At 38.0% G+C, this 19,117-nt stretch overlaps 2 protein-coding genes across 2 annotated transcripts in view; one reads left to right on the forward strand and one right to left on the reverse strand.

The window, feature by feature from the left end:
- The window catches only part of LOC139729678 (ras-GEF domain-containing family member 1B-like), a 44,967-nt gene extending 35,087 nt beyond the window's left edge, over window positions 1–9,880 (forward strand). Inside the window, exons 3-13 of the mRNA XM_071640608.1 lie at window positions 1,622–1,699; window positions 2,849–2,937; window positions 4,394–4,535; window positions 5,550–5,714; window positions 6,191–6,262; window positions 6,664–6,862; window positions 7,379–7,458; window positions 7,834–8,028; window positions 8,462–8,585; window positions 8,928–9,000; window positions 9,454–9,880. Coding sequence (XP_071496709.1) covers window positions 1,622–1,699; window positions 2,849–2,937; window positions 4,394–4,535; window positions 5,550–5,714; window positions 6,191–6,262; window positions 6,664–6,862; window positions 7,379–7,458; window positions 7,834–8,028; window positions 8,462–8,585; window positions 8,928–9,000; window positions 9,454–9,484 — 1,248 coding nt within the window. The 3' untranslated portion in view covers window positions 9,485–9,880. The remainder of the gene's footprint in view (window positions 1–1,621; window positions 1,700–2,848; window positions 2,938–4,393; window positions 4,536–5,549; window positions 5,715–6,190; window positions 6,263–6,663; window positions 6,863–7,378; window positions 7,459–7,833; window positions 8,029–8,461; window positions 8,586–8,927; window positions 9,001–9,453) is intronic.
- Window positions 9,881–16,741: 6,861 nt separating this feature from the next.
- On the reverse strand, window positions 16,742–18,740 carry LOC139729629 (bolA-like protein 1). Its single transcript, XM_071640555.1, has 3 exons — window positions 18,536–18,740; window positions 17,557–17,742; window positions 16,742–16,843 (listed from the first exon to the last, which is right to left on the reverse strand). The coding sequence occupies exons 1-3, from the start codon at window positions 18,599–18,601 to the stop codon at window positions 16,742–16,744; spliced, it is 354 nt and encodes a 117-aa protein (XP_071496656.1). The 5' UTR covers window positions 18,602–18,740.
- Window positions 18,741–19,117: the final 377 nt, after the last annotated feature.

The following is a 19,117-nucleotide window of genomic DNA, read 5'->3' on the forward strand; positions in this document are numbered from 1 at the left end:
CTCAGCTCTTTGATGTTGTGGAGAGATACCCATACTTGAAAGCAATCTGCATGGCCTTTACAGTCAACTGTGTGATTGTGATCTTGTCAAGCTTGGTATTTGATTTGATTCAAGACACAGTGATGATGTCACTGCCCACTTCCCTGGGGAATCCCTGAGGGGTTCCTGCCACCAGCCCCTCCCCCCCCCCCCCCCCCCCTCCAACCTTTTTTCACTTTCCCTTTTCCAGTTCCGATCACTCTCACTTCAAGGCATCCAGCTCATTTCACATCTGGTTCAAACTTCTTCAGAACTTGCTGTGACACAAGAGCTTTGCGTTCATATAAATGAACCGCACAGGGACATACACTTCCTTATATGGCATATACAGTAGTCTTTCCAATTTGCAGAAGGATTCTACAGAATGTTAATGGGAATAGAAAGTGATAGACTTTATCTTGCAATTCTTTAAACCTCGGAATCTTTCATTCTTCACACTGGCCAAATGTAGGCCTAAAGCTTGTGCCATTGCTGTTCCAATCAGTTCCAGTGTGAACTAACCTGCCCTGAAAATAATTATGTGAAAGGTGTGCACAGTAGCAAGTTACTGGGTTTGTCCAGAGCGGAAGAGGACGTTGCGGCTCAGTGTCGTGTTTCACATCCGGAAATTTAGCCTTCAATTATAGTCCCCGTGTGGTTTAATTCAGTGTGACCACAATCAACGTCACAGGGGCTACTTGGGCCAAAAGGAAGGTGCATATTACTGGCGTAGTTTCTATGGAAATGGTGTTTGTTTCAGTCTAAACTTGTTCGGAAGGACAATGTGGCTGAGAGGGAGGAATATTGGTGTGTGCATGACATGATACTTCATGCATGCTTGAACACAGAAAACAGGAGTTGCAACGTGGGAAGCACACACCTTTCTGTAAATGAAGACAGAGCAAACACAGCATCAAGTTCTGATTCCCATCATCTTTTTGTCCTTCAATTTTTTTTTTTTATGGCACATTTGGGGAGATATTGTTGGCTGCATCAAAGTAAATGACCTTTGCTAGCACACAAAACATGTGTCATAAGTTCCAAATTTAGTCTTCAATCCCACCTGGTGTTATTCTTGAGATTTCTTATGAGTTCAATAGTGATAGCTTCTACACTGATCAACAGGAATGATTCCTCTTATGTAATGGATACACTATTTGATCATGATTGTCAAAATGTGCTCTTATTCTGTGAAATTTGTGCTGCCAGTAGGCCCCAAAGTGTTAAATGCATTTTCCTCTAGGGATATGTGTATGTATTACACCTGTACATTTTTGGATATTTGTGCTCGTGGAGATACGTGTATTTAATACTAAGGAAACAATCTATTTCCCACAGAGGCTTTTGCAACCCTTTGAATGTAGAACACAAAAAGTTTTTGTGTACACAAATGCCCACATATAGCTTCATTTTTTTTCTCTGTGATTGTTGTGAGCAGTGTAGTGCAGTGTTTTTCAGCCTCTAGGCTCCCTATGCACTTGAGGCGTATTATTGAAAGTCATAATGTGTAACAGCTAGGCTTTTGATAGGAAACATTGTGTATATATGACGATGACTAATGTTTTGTTACTTCTTCCCTCCGAATCTCTCTTGGGTTGGACAGAGGACGTACCTGTTTGCCTTCCTTCTTACATCGAGGCTTTTCATCAAGCCACATCAGCTCCTGAATGATGTATGCCAGGTAAGACGTAACACCCAAACTCACCGCTTCCCCCATGCCACCCCCCGCCCCCGTCCCTCTGAGAAAGAAGGAGGAAAAAAACACCATTAATGACTCAATTACTGCCACCGGTTCCTCTGTAGGCATCCACGAGCCAATGAGTTGCCATGGTTGTCACGGACCGGTATCCTGATCATTAAACAGCAGAGGAAACTTTTTGGTTTGATTTCCGTGACTTCCACTTCATGTAACAATTATCAACAACAACAGCCAAAAAAATTAAATGCTTGCCAAGTGCACATCTAGAGACAGAAGATTCCTTTTCCCACCTAAGTTGGGGTGTGTTTTGCATGGAAAGAAATCAATTCCAGCAGGCCATCACATCCCCAGGTATGACCGATGGAAAAAGCATGACATTTGCTTTTATTCATCACACATAGCATCATAAACGTCACAAAGAATTTCAGGCAGAAAATGTGATTTAGATTATTAATATTACTGCAAGATACTTGTTTTTGCAATAACAGCAGTGGTTTGGCGTCACGGCCATAGCTTCCTTCCTTCTTGCTTACTCTTCCATATCCAAGAGGCTGACTATGTCAATATTTGTGTGGGATTGACTAGCAGTTGTGGTTTCATTGCAACCGAACTGTGGTGATGTTTTTCTGCTTTTCTTACCTGATGCATGCAGTTTTACGTAAATTATTGTTTGCACAAGTGGATATGGTGCTATTGTTTCCATGGACACATTTGACATCATAGATTCTGTTTTCCACGACTATAAATTGGTGCTGTTTTCTCAGTCAGCAGTCATTTGAACATATCTTTCCAGATAGGCAATCATTAAACTGTTGGCACATTATCCATTGTCTACACTTTGGTAAGTTTCTATGGAAATGGAACTGATTTTACAATTTCTGGGATTTTTCTCAAAAGGATGTCATCATTGGTATGAGATTGACACAAAATGTCCTATCACATGCGCTATTTTTGTCTGTGTGATCCAAGGTAGGGGCTGTCTTTGAGACAGTTTAAACAGTGTGCTATAAAACAGACACCATTCCACTCAAAGCGCAATGTGTGAGACCAGATCTGGATGAATGTATACAGCAGCAATGTGGACTGCAGTCACATGTCTCATTGTTTATCGTCCATGCTTCTCCATTGCAGGTATGCATCAGACAACAGCGGTTGACATCCAAGGACTTTGATCAAGAGGCGATCAGAAAGTTTGGTCCAAATCTTATGCAACTCCTCAGGTAAGTTTGCAACAGCCATGTAGAGTATTTTCCATTCAATCAATGCTAAATGAGTTGTCTCTACAAGTCAAGTGATTAATTCTTTGTGAAGCTAAACTTGTTTTAGTGCCATGCTGTGGACTGACTACTCTTCTTTGTAAAATACCACTATCGCTTTGAAGTTTTCTCAGAATCATGTTCTGATAAAAGTGATATTCCCTCATTCTGTCTGTAAATTCCATGTCTGTGATGCCACATTTTGGGGAAAATATTGAGGATAAAAGTTAAAGGACAAGTTCACCTTCATAAACATAAGGATTGAGAGAATGCAACAATATTAGTAGAACACATCAGTGAAAGTTTGAGGAAAATTGGACAATCGATGCAAAAGTTATGAATTTTTAAAATTTTTGTGTTGGAACCGCTGGATGAGGAGACTACTACACCTTGTGAGTCATTTGCGTACAACAGTATAAAGAAAATGTATAAGAAAATTCAACATATTTTCACTTTTTTCGCATAATAAAAGAGCACTTGACTTGCCTCTTTCTAAAGGCAGGGGGAATAATATTACCCATAACATTTGTCGGTAACGAGTCAGGGGAATGTGTACTTTTTTCAAAAGATGGAATTTTGTGAAATTCTCTTTATATTTTCCTTATATTGTTGTACGCATGTGACATCGTACACTGTAGTAGTCTTCTCATCCAGCGGTTACTGCACAAAAACTTCAAAAATTCATAACTTTTGAACGGATTGTCTGATTTTCCTCAAACTTTCAATGATGTGTTCTACTAATATTGCTACTTTCTCTCAAACCTTATGTTCATTAAGGTGAACTTGTCCTTTAATCTATTCAGATTCTCCAGCAATTTTTATCAGTATATAACTGTCATACTGCCAACCGGCAGCATAGTTGCACAGTTCTTCCTGTGGACTGATGAAGACCTCCAACCAGTTTATACCATTTCCCCTGGGGTGGATTTTTTTTTTGTCTCTGTTTAGTCTGACCTTCATGTGTCCGACAGGACCCAACCTTGCAGCGCCATGTGACCTTATTTGTAGGAAACCAGTGATAGGAACGGGAGTTGGATATAAAGGTCATCACTTTTCTGTTTGTTCTTTTTGATACATTTTGTTGATGTATAGAAATTTGTAATTCTTTAAAAAAAAAAAAAAATGTGAAAAAAAAATGTGGGACATGATTTTCAAACCTGGTCTGTTGTTGTTTGTGCACAGACAACACTTTTGTATCAGCACTAAATAGGTGTCTCCTGCCAACATATCCAGGTCAATTAGTAGGATGGAGCTGTAGAACAAGACACAATGGTGCCAATTTCTCTCTTTCTTCCTGTGTGTAATGATCCTGATATTGTTCCTGCTCTATTTGATTCTAATTTACTTTTTGCTTTGATTGCGATGCATTATTGAGTAAACAAAAACAGAATCTAAAAAGTTTGTACGACTTTCTTTTCAGTGAGTGGACAGAGACTTTCCCCTACGACTTCAGGGACGAGCGCATGATGAGACACCTGAAGGATATCACCCAAAAGTGCATCGCCATTGACCCCACCCTCCGGAAGAATGCAGGACAGCTCATGCAGGGGTTAATCAGAAGGGTGAGTGCCAGGGGAGGGGGTATGTGTCTGGGGATCATTTTGGCGCAGGTGGGGGTACAGGTAGTTCGTCATGTTTGGCGACTAATGAATAATTACTGTCAGGTGCCTGTCGTAGATAAGTGGGGTTATCATAAACTTCCCTTGCATCGTAGTGCCTACCTATTGGTATGATATGTATGGTTCTTAAAGGACAAGTTCACCTTCATAGACATGTGGGTTGAGTGAATGCAGCAATATTAGTAGAACACATCAATGAGAGTTTGAGGAAAATCGGACAATCCGTTCAAAAGTTACGAATATTTGAAGTTTCTGCTCAGTCACTGCTGGAAGAGAAGACTACTACAGTGTATGATGTCACATGCGTACAACTATATAAGGAAAATAAAAAGAGAATTTCACAAAACTTTACTTTTTGAATAAAGTGCACATTTCTTCGACTTGCTACTGACGTATGTTAAGGGTAATATTATTCCCCCTGCCTTCTGAAAGAGAGAAGTCGAGTGTTCTTTTGCTATGCGAGAAAAATGGAAATATGTTGAATTTTCTTTATTCTTTCTCTATATCGTTGTACTCATGTGACATCACAAGCTATAGTAGTCTTTTCATCCAGCCGTGACTGAGCAGAAACTTCAGAAATTCATAACTTTTTAACGGATTGTCCGATTTTGCTCAAACTCTCACTGATGTGTTCTACTAATATTCCTGCATTCACTCAACCCACATGTCTATGAAGGTGAACTTGTCCTTTAAGAAGTTCATTGGGGGTAATTATCGATTTGTTTGGTTTTTTTTTGAAAGGGAGGTGTAATGTGTGAGGTTGTAAGAAAATGATACCAAGGTTCGCTTAAAATAACAAAAATGTTCTTTCAAAGGTTTTGCTGACTGCTATAAGAAGCATGTAATTCAGGTATTTCTTAAGTGTGAAACATGATGACACAGTTGTTACATGACACAAACCAGTGCAAGCTTCTTCATGATTATTTTTTTTTCCCTTACATTATTGCATCTCTCTAGCTTGCCACATTGGAGAAGTATGAGGATGTCTTGGCACGGGTGAGCACAGCAGCAGCGGAGCGCATGCACGCCTTGAGAGCGAACCCTGCCTCCTTTCAGATGAACGTCATGGACGTCTGTCCCCATCCTCATGTGTTAGCACAGCAACTCACCCACATAGAACTGGTAAGACACAAGCTCTCATATATGACACAATTCATACACTCTCTTATTTGCATGCTTTCATTCTTTATTACTTGTTTTCCAGTATCACTTTGTTTGTCACTCTTTGTTTCTTTCTCCCTTCTTTTTCTGCCCTGTTTTGCTCAGAAAGACAAGATATAGAGTAATTAAACAAGTTAAAGAGAAACACATGATTTCAAATTAATGACATGAAGATCTCTGCTAGATAAAATGAATAGTTTAAGTTGTTGTTTTGATGCCAAGCATACATGTATATCCTGTAGCATCTATTTTGTGTGGTCTGACAGAAGAAAAAAAGAACTTTTGAAGTTTTCTATTACTTTACCAATGTATTATGCAGGGAATGCTACATATAAAGTTGTGTGTTATCATGCATTTGATATATTTGCATTCTGCTGTATTTAGTTTCATTTCTTTTATGCCTCAAGTGACATGAATGCCTTGGTTTTCTCTTACAGGAGAGATTAACGAATATTGGGCCAGAGGAGTTTGTGCAATCGTTCATCAAGCAAGGCGACTCAGACAGTACGGTGAGTGTTGATTTTTGTGGCAATGCCTTTATCTCAAACACTTTCACTTAGTAAGACCTCTGAAAAGAAGACTGTATTTGTTATTTGTTTCATTATTGGGGTCATTTTCCAGTTCTAGGTGCATAAATATTTGTCTTGTCTTATTTTTGCAAAATTGTTCATTATACGCTTTTGTGTTTGTCTGTGCACAAAGTCTCCAATAAATAAGACTTGAAACACTTCTCAGGTCAGTATAGTTATGAACATTAATGGGCATATACAACTCTTCATGGGTATTCCACTCATTTATGCAAGATTTCACACAACGAACCATAAAGGTCCCCTATGCAATTGTATCATTAAAGAGACATTTCCTTTAGCCATTGCTAATCTTAAATGTATTTGGCTCTCTTGATCAGCAGCTGAAGTTCCAGGACCTGAAGAGGACCAAGAACCTCGAGGCCTATGTGGAGTGGTTCAACCGGCTCAGCTTTCTCGTTGCCACCGAAGTCTGCATGCACATCAAGAAGAAGCACCGGGCCCGCCTCATCGAGTACTTCACCGACGTCGCCAGGGAGTGCTTCAACATTGGCAACTTCAACTCACTCATGGCCATCATGTGTAAGTGAACTTTCTCCTCAGTGTGCACTTTGTCTATTTTTCTCTTTGTCTGCCTCTCTTCCTTCCAGTCTGTCTGTCTGTCTGTCTGTATGTACAATTGTATGTATGTCTGTTTTCTTGTCAATGTGACTCATGTACATTGCTAGAGTTTGGATGCTTCAGTGTATTAGCTGTTTATAGTTTTGTCCCAGGTGTTAAAGTTTTACCGTTTATCATTAAAGTCACTGCCTGCTTTTTGACCCACTGTGTACGAGCTGTAGTATCACTGTGTAAAACCCAAGAGAAAATAAAAAACAAGGCCTTACCCCGTTGAGGACGGACTGATTTTGCTATAACATACATTTCCCATAGACACCTGCCCGAGAATTCTCAGGATTCGTCTTCAACGGGTTAAGCATGTGTTAATGGGCTAGTAATCGTATCTAGGAGAGCTAATTTGCCAAGCTGACAAGTCTGATTGCATTTATCATTGTAATCTGTTAATCTGATAAATTCTCCTGTTTCTATTTCCAACAGCCGGCCTGAACATGAGTCCCGTGGCAAGATTAAAGAAGACATGGAACAAAATCAACACAGACAAGTTCGTTGTCTTAGAGGTAAGGGCACCAGACTTAGTAGATAATATTTATTCGACATTGTATAATGCATCAATGAATCTTTGATTTTTTTTTTTTTAACCTCACTGTGCAGAAATTGTATGCAGACGAGTGTCTATCATAAATGTTCAGTACTTGCTACAAAATGATGAAATTCTGCTTAGTGGTATTTAAAGGTTCTCAATTTTGCTTGCTTAATTTCTCAAGCTGGTATTAAAAAATCACGATGAAGAGATGAAAGTATGAAGTGGCAATTGATAAAATTCAGTAAAAGGTGTTGAATAGTGTTAATCTATCTCCACTTTTGAGATATCAAAGAGATGTCGGTTCTTTACTAAATTTCATGGACTCGTTTGTGGATTTCTCTCTCCCCAGCACCAAATGGACCCCACCCAGAACTTTTCCACGTATCGCCAGTCTCTGAAGGCAGCAATGCAGCGGGCGCTGAGTGCTCAGGAGGGTGCCTGCGACAAGATCGTCATCCCATTCTTCAGTCTCCTGGTCAAGGACCTCTACTTCCTCAATGAAGGCTGCTCCAACAAGCTGCCCAATGGGTACCTCAACTTCCAGGTGAGTGATTGGCGAGCCTCAGACTAGTTTCCCCGCTATTACAAGTATCTTACATGAATCAAAATATCTATGTACATGGTTATTTTGTTTCCTCGTTTCTTAACTGAAGGTAGCAATAACACTTTGGTAGTTTTGCAAAAGTTTTGCACTGTGTCAGGTCATGACAGTATTAGTAAATAAACTATGTAATTTTCAAGTTTAATCAATTAAAGTCATATCAGAATGGCAGTTCTATTTCAGCAAATCATTGCCCTGACATTCATGCTGCTTTGATTTGAGAAGAAGTGAAGGAGAATTTTCAGAAGTGTTATCATAACATTTCATTGTTGAAACCTGCTCATAGAGCTTTTGTCAACAAAAGCGTCCGTATCAATGTTAAAGCTGTGCATACTCGTTCTGATGGTAGATTTCATATGATTGATGCTTGTGACAGAAATTCTGGCAGCTGGCGAAGCAGGTGACAGAGTTCATGACGTGGAGGTCGGTGGAATGCCCCTACCCCAGGGACCGCCAGGCCCTCAACTACCTTCTCACTGCTCCAGTATTCTCAGAGAATTGTAAGTTAAGAAGAGGGGATCATTTCTTAGTTTGTTTGTTTTTGTCAGTTTCATATCATGGCCATCAACTCATTTACCATTTACCTTTTTGATAGTTTGAGTTCTTGATAATGTAATGATTTTGTCTTTCTGCTGTTATACTGTGTTCAATGTCTGTTTTTATAGAAGTTAATGCTTAATTTTTTTGAAAGTCTTAAAGCCAGAGTAAAGGCATGTGAGAACTTTCTCATTGCATAGTTTTGTGCATTATTCTTTCTTCCATGAGCTTTATAGTTGTTGTTGTTGTTGTTTTTTATTCTGTCTACATCCAGTAATATATTCATGTTTTTTCTTTGTCTGCAGCTCTCAATCTTGCCTCGTATGAAAGTGAAAGTCCGGAGACAGACTTTGAGAAAGAACAGTACAAGTCACTCAAGTGAGTATGAAACAGGATTGCATATAATAGTGCTTTTCATGTAGCTGTTTTTTCTTTATAGCAAACAAAAAACTTAATGTAAGAGAAAATAGCTTGATAAGTTTCATGAGCATTTTGTGCTCGCATCATAGAATTTGTGTCTCAATTGCTTTTGTGTCTTTGTCCTCGCTGTTCATGAAAAGCATGTATAGTATAGCTTGTTCAAAGCGTCTGATCTTGATTTCAATGAGCCATTTGATTGCACTTTTAGACAAGGTTACTTTGCATTTATTTATGGTACTGTGATGTTCAATGAATATGATCTCTCCTTTATATTCTGCAAGGAGTAATCATCCTCATGCAGCCTATAAATGTGTAGAAGTACTAGATGGGTATGTAGCAGCCAGAAATAAAATGTCACAGATTTGAAAGATCCGTCTGTTCATTATGTTTGTTTTCTTTGTCTTTCTGTAGATTGCAGTGCACATCAACAACGCCAAAGTAAAGACTGGATCCTGTGAGGGTACAGAATCTGCTGAAGCACATTCATGATTCATGGACTGGAGGTAACATGTGGTTTCCAGGAACATTTGATTGTGCAAAAGCAATTCACAATGGAAGCGATGTGCTGAGAAATGACTCAAACTGCCGTCATCATATTTCGCGATGATCGAGGACACTGATTTTTCCAGAAAAAAGGAAAAAGAAAAAACTTTTTGAAGCTGCCTAGCGGAACTGCTCTTCTTTCATGTGAGACGCGCAGTCGATGGAGCTTCAGTCCGCATGCAGTGATGCTTCTCCCCACAGTGTATTCATGGAGCTTTAGAACTGTAGCGTGCAGCAGCAATGGATGTGAATAGCCTGCCTCAAGTTGACGGTGCACCCAGTGGACTCACTCATTTTTGTGAGGAGCCGTTTGCCAGCACTCTGAGCAGAAAGCACTGCCGACTGCAGAGGCCAGCTAGCATTCACTGTACTCGATAAACTCTCAAATCCTATTTGCTGTGCATGTCACAATTTGCGTCCTGTCTGATGATGTGGAAAGCGTGTTATTGTCGAAAAAAAATGCATTCTTTCCGTACATTACATTGTTCATGAATTCCTTCACTGCCCATATGTTTTGGTATCACTCCTTCCTGTTGCCCATTTATTACCGGTACTTACAGCTGCCCTGTCTCATGATTTTTTTTTTCAACTAAAGCAGACGTGATTTATATCCTGTTATAGTTTTTAAATGTGAATCAATTTGTAACATTCCTTGCTGACATACTTACACTCTGAACAAAAATTAGATCTCCCAGTAAGTCATAGAGTAAAAAAGGGAAGTAGATTCACATAGGGAAATTATCAATGAGCAGTATTTCAGCAGTAATGTTTTCATTCCTACAAATCATAATTTTCATAGTTTCATATGAATGTTGAAATGTAAAGGGAAAAAACAAACAGATTTAACTAAATTTCATAAATCAACCTTTCAACTTGTCCTGGTAGCAAGTTGGATTTTCATGAAACCAAACTGCATAAAGTGAGGGGGGAAAAAAGTCACATTCACAGTATCCAAGAATTCCTTCGATAGATGATAACATGTGGTATTAAAAAGCACACTCCTGGGATTTCTAGAAATGTTCCCAAAAAAAAACTCCAACAACAACAACAATTGCAGACCTTCATATTTTTACTAATTTATTGCATCATCAAGTGATGTCCTTGCTTTACCATGGAACACCCTGAATGTTTCCTTTTTAATTTGGGTGTACAAAACTTTGATCACATGGATGGTCGTTATAGTATAACCTCCCAAGTTGTGTGGAGTAAATTCATCTTTCACTTTCTTGCCTCTTCACCTTGTCAGGAATAACTCTTTTTTTTTCTATTTACCTTTTAAAAGTACAGTTATCTTATTTATTTTCTGTTTCCTTTTTTAGCAATGTGCAAAATGAAAGAATGTGACTTGTATGAAAAGCAGTCATGATGAATAGGTCAAATATTGATACTATGTTTTTACCCACAATTTTTTTCCTCCCATCTGGAAGTAATTTTTCCTCGTTTTGTGCTTATGGTGGCACTGACCTGTGACTCTGAAATGTGTTGTGTATAAAGTTCTCGTGTAGGTGATGAAATGAGCATAAGTTGATTATAGCCTGTGGGCATTTCAAACAATCATCTCCTTCAATATTTAGCCACCAAACATATGCATGTGGCATACTGAAAAGAAGGCTGAAATGCAATGCCATTATGAAGATGGGAGAACCCTATCATCACTATGGTTGCTTGTAAAGGTTATGATAGAAAAAAGTAGCACATGCACACATATATACACACACACACATACACACACAATTTGAGGGTGTAAGCATGTTTCTAGGTCTGCACTCCAATGCTTTTGTGTTTTTCTGCTGTTTGATCCACCCCCTCTCAATGTATCCAACTTTACTGCTCAAAAACTTCAGTCAGTGGGACTTGTGTAGTACATTCCAGAATTATCTGATGATTCTATGAGAAAAAAAATATTAACATATAAAAAGATATCAAATGATTGCCACTTAATCTAGTCTCACTGTTTACCGCCCCCACCCCCCCCCCCCCTTGTCCAGTAAACCAACTTTGTCAGGACGTTTCCTCCAGCCATAAATTTTACCCAATCTGAAATCTAACTCCAAACACTTGGTCCTAATACATCACGCTTGTCTGCAGTCCTTACCTATAATCCTCAGCCTTTATCAGTTGTTTCTGTGAGACATACATTGTACATGTAGATCCAGTGGGAGTTGACCAAACGGTAATTTTGCCATTCATGTTTTGTTTTAGGTGTTGAAGTGTTGTTCTTTTTGTTTTGATGTTGTTTGTCTTGGTCAGTGAACCTGACTCCAGGACCGTGGGATCTCCACGTTAAAGTCTTAATCCACATGTCGGGAAAATCATACATGTACATAGAGTCAGTAGCTAGAGAGAGTCTTATTTATATCACATGGTCTTTTCTTTTTTCCAAAGGCTGAATTGTTAGAGACCGGTCTAGCGATCAGTGCATAGATTTGTGAGGGCCTAGTGAAATGTGCCATATTTGCTGATAGATGTATGTTAGAATGAAATGTTACTACACTGTGTTCAGACAGGCAGGCTTCGTGTGAGGAAACAGAACATGAATGAATGTGACAAGACATTAACTGATTAACATTATTTAACTTCAAATTGCAGAAAAATGCAACGGATATTTCATCTTTTCGTTGACGTATACTTTTCCAACACGACAGTATTTTGGCATTATGCTCAACAGTGGCAATTTTCCTTTCTTGGAGGCTGCTGTATCAGTATGAAGTAAAGTGAAATTTTCATTCCGGTCAGAAAGGATAAAAAACACACTTTCATTTCAGAATTTCACCCACACGAGTGGAAGATAACTGCCGCTGTGAAAGTGTAATAGCATTATTCAGTTGTATTTATTGAGATTAAGTATAAAATCTATAAAACATACTGTTTATCAGCAAATTTCCTTTTTAAACTCTATATTTTAAGAGTGTTTGTACAGATGTACAAAGTTGTATATATCGTTTGTACGCAGTGTAAGATTGTTGTATTCCGTCATCTTTGACTGTTCTCTGGATGATACATCCACGCAGTCGAGCCATGGCACAAACTGGGCAAAAACCTGAAGAAACCTGGTTTCTTCATTGTAAAATACATTGTGTAAAAAAAAACAAAAATTATGTGAAAATATGTCTATCCACTTGATGATATTGTGACTTGTGATATATTTGATTGGACATGTAAATAAATCAACAGCAAGAGAATACAGCACAAGCAAAGAAATGTGTGTAGAGTTTGTGTTATACAAAATGTGTATATGGTATTGTGAGAAGGAAGAGTGATGAAAGAAAATTATGTTGTTGATGTATGAGGATTAAAAAAACAAATAAACAATGGCATTAGGAAGAATTGGATTGGTTGGACATGCTTAGGTGTGTGTGTTTGTGTGTGTGTGTGGGGGGGGGGGCACTTATGATGTGCATACATAAATAAAACCCATGGTAGTAACGCATTCATAGAAAGTGACTCAGAAATATGTGTGTGTAGTTATATTTGATATACAGAAGTATGGGAATATATACAAAGTATTGATGACATAGGAAGGTGTCTGTATGATTGGCATTTACACTGAGAGTCATGAGATTAAGAGATACAGCATAGAAATTAAAAGAAGAAGAAAAAAAAATATTGATACTACAATAACAACAAGGAATAAAGTCAGCACCAAAAGTCCATATCCGTTCACACAGTTCACCTTGACTTCATCATATCATATTCTAATGAAACATAATGCAAATAATAATTTACAGTATATACTTGTACAGCACAGCAAGGGCTTGTATGAGGCCACAGCTTACATTGTATATCTAGAAATCCACTAGAGTGGGGATTACTGCAGTAATATAGTGCCCCAGCGTCTCTCTTATCACATCAATTTCAGTTGAATTGTAACTCACTGGATTACCATTTTTAGCCCGAAATAGGAAAACAATTGTGTTATGTTAAACTTGCATCCCTGAAAATAAAAACAGATAGTGTGATTATAGGCCTGTCATAGACAAGGACAAATATCTGCTATACAGTCTATAAACTTCACCATGTATAGGCTGATGAGAATTAGGTAGGCATTAATTGCTTCCTACTTCCGTCTCTGCTTTAGATAGCTGATATAGTATCAGCCCTGGCTAGGAGTTCCTTACCGGTAATACAATACACACGTGTCTGACATGGTTCACCAGTACCACTACACACAGGTTATTACACACACACACATGCACACACGCGCACACACACGCGCATGCACACACATACACACATGCACACATATACACACACATGATGGTAATGAATAAGTTTAAGCCAAGTCAAAGAGAAAATTTCCCTAAATATAAACATGGATTGAGTGAATGCATATATTGCAACACAGCGGTACGAGTTTGAGGAAGAGCAAGACATTCCGCTCAAAAGTTATGATTTTTTTTTAATTGAATTACTGAAACTTCACCACTCTTACACTCAAGGCTTAGGGGACAGTTCCAGCACATTTACTTTCATGTTTCACTTAATATTGACGTTATACATATACTAAACCAAAAAAGGAAAAAAGACAAACAAGATACAAAATACAATATACAGTGGATCATGACGAGAAAATGTGTCAGAGTACGAGATCTGCATAAAGACTTCTATCAATAAGAAGTGAAATATGAAGGAACTACAAAGGCAAAGATGGTTACTGCAGGTTCCAGGAAACAAATACCAATGTGAATTCATCTTGCAATGGAGACAGGACACAAAAGTACTGATTAAATAACTCTTTTTCTAGTCTTGGTGACACCATCTCTAGATAAGAAGACAAAGAGTTTGTGATGTCACTGCAGAACAAGCATATAACAAACATATACAGAGAATTCTACAAAATTCAATTATTTATGAAGGACACAGTCCTTTGACTCATTATTGACATATACATTGGTATTATTTCTTTTGCTTTCTACAAGAGGGAAGTCAGATGATCTTTCATTTTGCAAGAAGAAAAATGAATATACAGGTATATTGAATTCCTCTTTTTCTTTATATCATTGTTCTGTAGTGATGTAATGAATGTACAATGTACATTGTAGTAGTTTTCTCACACTGCGGTGGCAGCACCATAACTTTAGAAATTCAAATCTTTTGAATGGATAGTCTGATTTTCCTAAACCTTCACTGATGTGGTCTACTAATATTGCTGCATTCATTCAATCTACATGTACATTTCTACTTGGGGATACTTCCCCTTTAAGTTTGTTGGAAATCAAAATTTTGCAACCGTTTTTGTCTTGATGTAATTATATTAACAATATTTATAATAGTGGGTTAATTTTCATGACCAATAATCATCTTGACACATTGATGGGTCTGTGGTCTTCAGAAATTATGTAACATTTTTCTTTTAATATTGCTATCCCAAAAGACTAGAGCATAACCGAGTTTGTAAAACAAAATACAGTGTAGTGATACCATAATTTTGCCTTGGTACAAACATCTTGGCTAATAAATGATTTTTAAATGAGGAATAGAGCAATGCTTAATCATCTCAAATGAAGGGTTGGTCTAACTTCATGCAATTGAATTAGAAAAAGGAAAGACAGACCATACAGAATCATCTTTATCTCACATTTATATCTCCAAGATTTACAAGAAACAGACACATATTACAAATCAATAACTAAGTGAAATTTGAAAAGTGAGATCAGTATTCTAAGTGAAATTAGGGCAATTTGAAATTCAAATTGTGTAGTAACAGTCACTTTGTCATTTGAATAATCATCATAAGTAGCAGGCTGATTCATGCCCATCAAGTTCGGTGTCACATATGCCTCATCCATGAAGTTCATATTACACTCCATGGGATAATGAAAGGAAGTCAAATTCTTAGTCTGGGTGCCAAAGTGAGATTTTGGGCTGAACCTTATTTTACCTTTTTATCCTTGTTTCAGATTTTGGCAGCCACACTGGCAGCCATCTTGAATATCTCACAACCCTCAAGGATGCAAGAGTTGCATCATCCAGATTCAGATTTAGCACCTTTAAAATAGGGTAAACCATCAAAAAACATTGTACAGACTGTAGAACAAGGTTCAGCCTCTGGCATTCAGACTATCTCAAGTTTGCTCTCAAATTGTGCATGTGCATTACTGACTGTTAATATATCCCAACTCCAATTTTTCCTCTAACAGGTTTTGCTGTAAATCAATTTTCGTTTTCTTTTTTTTTTTTCAAATTCAATATTTCACATGTTTATTGGGTCTGTAGTGTGTTAAAGTAATGTTTGTTCTACTTGTTTTGTTTTTATTGTTGTTCACACCTTCTAGATGCCAATTTGCAAATAACCATTGATCCAGCAAGCTGGTAGTCAAGTAGCGAACACAGAGGCATCAAGATTTAATTAGAACAAGAAGATTTTATCGATAAAATTGTCAGTATTTCCCTAATTTACTTCATCTATTTTAACAACATTTCGTTATATTGAGATAATTACTGCGGTCCTGACTCTCTCATTATACTGGGTTCGTCTGTATTGTGTTGTTAAAGTGACTGTCCTTTAAGCATGGTAAACCTTCTACCACTTTATTAGCAGCCAGAGAGACTGGCTCTCAAAACTTGGAAGCTGTGATTATTACATGTAGCTCTCTGTTGCATTACAGGTATAGTCCTCAACAAACAGGTCAGGATCAGTGTCCATCTGGCATGAAAATTACACGCGCGCACACACACACACACACACACACACACAGAACAGACAAACAGACAAACAAACAAACAAACAAACAAACAAACAAGCAAACAAGCCTGAGCAACAAAAATCCTGTTTCTGAGTTTCTGTAAATATTCACCCACAGGCCATTTTCTTGCAATGGTAAGGTACCAAGCAAGCTGATGGGTATCTCGTGCCGCACCACGTCTTGAAAGGAACTACATGTGTGCAGACTCAAAACATTGATGGTTTCTAGGCTTGAAAAATCAAAGCTGGAAGGTTGTTGTGTGTATCCTCTGGTAGAGAAACAGGCATAAAGTTTAAATCAATCATAAAAAAACAGTTCATCAGACACATGCAACAAGTTTGTACATCTGCAATGTCACAATGCCATTTTCTCCATCTCTCTGCTGTAACATCGTACATCAGTTCTTCTCATATTGCTGCCCTTCATATTACTGCAGTTCCGAAGGAAGTAGTCCAGGCTCTGTAGAATCATCAAGTCTTCTGCTGTTCTCGCTGTTCTCGGGCCATTCCTCCGAGACATGGGGGAGACTTGGTGATGGTCGAGTTCCCTGCCCACTGGGATGGAGTCTTAGCCTGGAAAGGCCAGTCGGGTGGAGGGGGAGGGGTGTATGAGAAATGGAGAAGATACAAATGTCTGGGCATGATTCGTTGTAAGGGGCCAACAGGTCTCAATAGATGTGCGTGTGCATCTGTGGCCTTGTACATTTGTGTGTCTAAATCCATAGTCATCAGCATTTGGAAAGCAGTCAGAATCCCTTTGCACTGAACCCAGTGTGATCTGAAGGCTCACCATGGTATGCCCAGAGAAATCTAAACATTTGCTGATATCTGACTAGCAAGGTCTTCACATACTGCTGGCTTTAAAGAACTTACAAACCTCAGAGTTCCCACAAGTTTGCCATATCACTGAATATTGCATGACCAGAAGTAATGCACATGTCATCAAACACTTGCTCACACAGCTGGAATAAAGAGATGTAACTGGTTCACATAGTAACCCTTTCCGATATTCCATTATTAATCCATTGAGATTTTTAAAAAAAAAAGTAGAGGTGGTATAACTCTCATCATCACAAATTACAAGAAATATTGTGGCCTCCACGTATTAGTAAATTATGTGCATGAGCCTCCAAAATGAACTTTTAAACAATCATAACTGTGATTGAATGGCAATATTCGTAGAAACATCTCGGTTGTCATTTTGTATACTCTCTTCTTCTTTTTTCTATATCATTTTTTTTTTCATTTGAGACTTTTCATTTTTGTTTATGTCAACTAGCCTTTACCTGTATAGATAAAGCATGCACTGGGCCATCTAGTTCTGCTTGCAGGGCAGCATTCACCAGGCGATGACGTTTGATCAGGCTCTCGTTCTCAAAGGCTTGAGAGATGACAACAACTTTGAAGTGGGTCTCCGAGCCCCGGGGAACGTTGTGCATGTAACTCTCATTGATTACCTCCAGATGGGATGGCTAAGGGTGGAAATTTAATGAACGAAATCATTTCAATGATATTCATAAGGGGTTTTTTTTCTCCTCATTTAAGATGAAAATGTGTGTGCAGACTTTTCTAAGTTTTTTGTCCACATATTGTGCTTTTCAGATGAGAAAATATAGTCGCTCAAAAATATATATCTGATTGCTGCCTATCTTTGTAAGTGATACTGTTTCAAATTTTGCTAGATCAACAAAGCTCAGGGATAAAATCTGATTTGACCAGAAACACACTTGACATAACAACATACATCTTGTCTGAAATCACTGTTTGTCACTTGAAAATAAGAGAGTAAATCACCACTGGAAATTCATATCAAAGTTTAAATAGTAATTGTTCAGCTGTCACAAGAAAATTAAGCAGAACAAAATTCAAAGATTCTTAATTTACAATCATTCTACTTTGACATTGTCTTGAAAGTGCTAAAAACAGGCAAAATATTTTTTGCCTTGCTTTATAAACAAGAAAGCATCCTCATCCAGGATTGTCAAGGGGAATCCATAACAGCAACAACAAATAGTAATAATAAAAAGCCATTAGCCTTCAATTTATAATCAGTAAAAATGATTTGATTAGCAGAACAAATTTCAGCTGACATGTACATCTGGAGTAATTTCCAGAAGTACATTATATATGTACTTGGTCTACAATTATATTTGTTATAAATTTGTACATTTGTTTGTTTGTTTGTTTTTCCTTTGTTTGTTTGTTTTTTGTTGTTGTTGTTGTTTTGCTCAGTCAATTTAAGAGAAATGAGTGTACCTCACCGACCTGAAACTGAGTCATCAGCTTTTCCTTGATGGCAACCTCAATGGGTCCTCCACCTTCTCCTGCCATTGCCCTCCTGCTGTTGTAGTGAGCACTAGTACCAATGAAGCTCAATCTCCCATTCCTGTGGGCAAGTTCACTAGTCTTCACCAGTGTGGGTTTGCCCTGCTTCAAGGGCCCCAAGTGCACCCGTTGGACTAATCTAAATGCCCTTGCTGCAAAATCAAATCAACGATTGGTGAAAGACTATGTTTATGTTGTTAAATGAACAAAAGAATCATACAATTATAACCGTATGTTCAGATGTCAATAATTAAGAGTAAAAAGTACATGTAAAGGTTTTATTCCCATATAGAAACTTGAAAGTACACATGCAAGAGTCAGTACGTTATTTACGAAGCAAATATGATGCTAATCAATCCAGTTTTATATCCAAGTAGATAACTTACATTTCACAGCATCAAAGTATGTCAGAATTGCACAAAATAATTTTTCCAACTTACATCAAATCACTCAAGTGAATTTGAAGCACATCAGATTCTATGGGAAGAGCTGAATTTGATGTGAACATTTGGCAATTTTGCT

The sequence above is a fragment of the Diadema antillarum genome, unplaced genomic scaffold (assembly GCF_040938485.1).
Source record: "Diadema antillarum isolate AM-2024a unplaced genomic scaffold, OU_Dant_1.0 seq00000248_RagTag, whole genome shotgun sequence".
Lineage (NCBI taxonomy): Eukaryota > Metazoa > Echinodermata > Echinoidea > Diadematoida > Diadematidae > Diadema > Diadema antillarum.